This window comes from Otolemur garnettii, unplaced genomic scaffold, assembly GCF_000181295.1.
Source record: "Otolemur garnettii isolate 467f Iridium unplaced genomic scaffold, OtoGar3 scaffold00037, whole genome shotgun sequence".
NCBI lineage: Eukaryota > Metazoa > Chordata > Mammalia > Primates > Galagidae > Otolemur > Otolemur garnettii.
Genome location: NW_003852432.1, coordinates 818492 through 822100, shown reverse-complemented (window position 1 = coordinate 822100; position 3609 = coordinate 818492). Strand labels below are relative to the sequence as shown.

General features: G+C 45.4%; 1 protein-coding gene across 2 annotated transcripts in view; it reads left to right on the top strand.

Annotated features, from left to right (window-relative positions):
• FAM71F1 (family with sequence similarity 71 member F1) overlaps positions 1-893 on the top strand; it is a 13776-nt gene extending 12883 nt beyond the window's left edge. For both annotated transcript variants that reach the window (XM_003789756.2, XM_012805142.1), the window contains exon 7: positions 220-893. In XM_003789756.2, coding sequence (XP_003789804.1) covers positions 220-233 — 14 coding nt within the window. In that variant the 3' untranslated portion in view covers positions 234-893. The remainder of the gene's footprint in view (positions 1-219) is intronic.
• Positions 894-3609: the final 2716 nt, after the last annotated feature.

Sequence of the window (3609 nt, the reverse complement as noted above, 5' to 3'; positions counted from 1 at the left end):
GTCATTGTTGTTTGGCGGGTCTGGGCTGGGGATTCGAACCCGCCACCTCAGGTGTACGTGGCTGGCGCCTTAGCTGGTTGAGCCACAGGCGCCGAGCCCCCTGGCTGGGTTTGAACCCACCAGCCTCAGTATATGTGGCCAACACCCTAGCCGCTGAGCTCCAGGCCCCAAGTCGGTAATCCATATTCTATCAAACACTTTTCTCTCCTACACTCACAGGCAATTCTATCTGAGCTACCCTTTCATGCTGGGGAGAATGTATGCAGCCCTCACCAACACCACTCTGCAGCATTCAGCTCCTGAGGGGCTGTTTGGCTGGAGAGGAGGAGAAAGCTATAACCAAGGGAAACTTGGAACCATCTCACGGTGACATCAGAGCCTTTCCTCATTCCAGCTGTTTGTAACTTCAGCACCGCACCTCAGCACAGCCCACCTCCATCCCGCAGCCAGAGTGGGCGCAGGAAGATGTGCTCTCAGAACTCATCTGTTGGCCAGGACCAAGAGATGGAGGAAGGAGGGAAGGGAAGCAGCCAGAGGACAAGTGGAAGAGAGCAGAATGGAGGTGAAGAGGAAGGTGGCGGGAAGAAGTCAGAGAAGAGGAGAGACCCAAAGAAAGGTGGTAACAGAAGGAAACAGAAGAGACTTGGTAGAAGAGATAAAGAGGAAAAGAGAAGAAATACATGCCGGAGAGATGCCTCACCAAGCTTCTATTTATCTAATTTAAAACTTGAAAGTAAAGCCATAAACCAAAGAAAGAAATGTTTTCTCCTCTGCTCAGACCATTCTGGACAAGTATGAAGGGCCAGAATCTTTCAATTTCCCTTTTTTAGCAGGTTTTTTTTTTTTTTTTTTTTGCTAGTCTCTCTTTTCTAACTCTAGCTTGATACCTTCTTCCTTAGCCTTTGCATAGTTCAGACTTGCTAGCCCAGCCCTGGTGTTCTGAATAGAAGTTTGGGTTTGAGCAGAGGATGGGTTCCCACAGGAGGGAGTAAGGTGTGTAAGGTAGGGTGAATTTCTATTTTGTGTTCAAACCCTGTATGTTTACTGTTAGCCAGCCCATACAAACACAGGCTAAATTTCTTTTGTGTTCGACTCCTCAAAATCCTGACATACCTTGCTAGGCCTTATTAAATTAGAGATTCCAGAGAGAGGAGATACAGGCTCCAAGTACAGCAGAACTTCTGTACGCTGACCATCCAAGAGACTGTAACAAAGTGGTCAACATCTGGAAGTGGTCACAGAAGGATCTTCCACTGAATACATGTGGTAGTCTATGAAAATTAGGTCAACTTAAGGAGGTGGTCAGTGGAGGGAGGTGGTCAACTATGGAGGTTCTCCTGTATAGGTAAATTAGAGAGTCACTAAGAAGCAGCTGTTTTATGGCCTATGGATTAGCCTTTTTATTTAAAATACACATTGGCCAGCACAGCGGCTCATGCTGATAATCCTAGCACTTTGGGAGGCTGAAGCAGGAGGATGCCCTGAGGCTAGGAATTTGAGACCAGCCTGTCCAGCAAAGCTAGACCTAGTTTCTACAATACATACATACATACATACATACATACATACAATTAGCTGGGCACAATGACACTGGTTTGTAATCCCAGCTACTCAGGAGGCTGAGGAGGAGAATTACTTGAACCCAGGAGTTTGAGGCTTCAGTGAGCTATGATGATAGCTCACTACAGTATAGCCTGGGGAGCAGAGTAAGAACCTGTCTCCATTTAAAAAAAAAAAAGCACAGTATGTCACATTCAATAAAAATCAGACTATGAGTATTTCAGGAAAGCTGTCCAACCTCCAACTGGGGAGGTCTTTGGGGTGTTTTGCTTTGATTTAAGATACCCAGAAAGGTCTTTATCTCACTGAAGAAGTTTTCAGACTGAAATTGTTAGAGGGCTAGGGCTCTGGGTCACTATCCCTCTAAGGATGAGTTATGTCTTAATTCTTGCTGTATCAATATGTGCATAGACGATCCTCCCCACACTCTGGTTGCTGTTCCTTGAACTCATACCCTCTGGTCATACTGTTCTCCACACTCCTCAGCCACTGAAGCCCCTGTTTTCGCCCTAGCATTTGTCACTAATAACAGCGTTCCAGCCTGTTATTGCCACTCTCCAGCAATGTTTTTCCTGAGTCCAATAGTCCTTCCACCCACCAGTTCTGTATTCCATTGCTCCTACCAGATTTTCACTACCCCTCACTCCCTTCATGTCTTCATTTCCTTCCCCTGTAGCCTAGATTCTACCATCAACCCTTATTCTTATCTCTTCCTTGCATGTACCCTCAACACTTTTGTGTCTTTCACTTTCCTCTACTCCCTTGGCTAAGTCCAACTGTCCACCACCCGGTGCCTGCACCATGCCACTGAATTTGCCTCCGGACTTGCAAGAGACAGTAGAGAGAACGGCATTATATACTAACCAATCTCACCTCAAAGTCATTAACACATGCCTCCAGAGGGCTCTTAACGTTCCTGGGAAATCATCCTACATTCTCCAAGTCTGTTCGCTCTGTTGAATTGTTGTTTCACACCTTCTCGTCCCTCAAACTGCCAGTGCCTCCTGGTGAACACGATTCCCATGTCACTGAGAACTTAGTCACAGTGAAAAAGGAATTTCAGGCTCTCACCACCATATCCATCAGTTACCTAGATTTAGACCCAAAGATTCTGGCTTCTGTTCTGTTTTGTACTAGACTATACCCCATCTCACCTCCCCAAGGATTTTGCTCCAGTATTCTTTTTCCTTCATCAGTTTCATCCTTGCTACCAGATCCTTCCCATCAACAACTAACACTGTGATAGTGATTTCTTCCACTTAAAAACAGAACAAAATAAGACAAAACCTTTCTTGGCCCCTCTGCCTCCTGCTCCATTTTTCTCCACTTTCTTAGAGTAAATTCCTTGAAAACTTCAAATTTCTTATTTCCCATTCTTTCTTGAACTGGTCAAATTATGTTTTTGCATCCACTCATGTACAAACCTGTCAAAGATTCCCCCACTGCTAAAGCCCATGGCCAAGCAGTCCTCACTTCACTGTCAGCAGCATGCTACATATAGGATCACTCCTTTCTCCCTGAAATACTTCCTCCAGTTGGCTTCTAGGACACTCTCCTGGCCTTCTTCCTGTTTCACTGGCTTTTCTTCTCAGTTCCTTGGATGATTCATTCTCAACACCCCTCCACCAACTATTTTCATCAACATTCCTCCACCAACTCTGAACATTAGAAATTCCAGGACTCAGTCCTTGGGTTTCTTTAAGCAAAGCACATGGCTTCATACCACATACATACTACTTACTCCAAGATTTGTACCTCTAGTTCAAGCCACTATGAACTCCAGAAATATATATCCATCTGCCCGTTCAACATCTCCACTTGAATATCTAATGGGTATCTCATCTTATCCAAAACTAATCTCTCAGTATTGTCCCTCAAAACTTGGTCTTCCCAGAGTCTTCTCCATCCTAGCAGATGGCATCTCCATTTTCCTAGTTGCTTAAAACCTTGACATCGGCTCAGCACCTGTGGCTCAAGTGGCTAAGGCACCAGCCACATACACCTAAGGTGGTGGGTTCGAATCCAGCCCGGGCCTGCCAAATAACAATG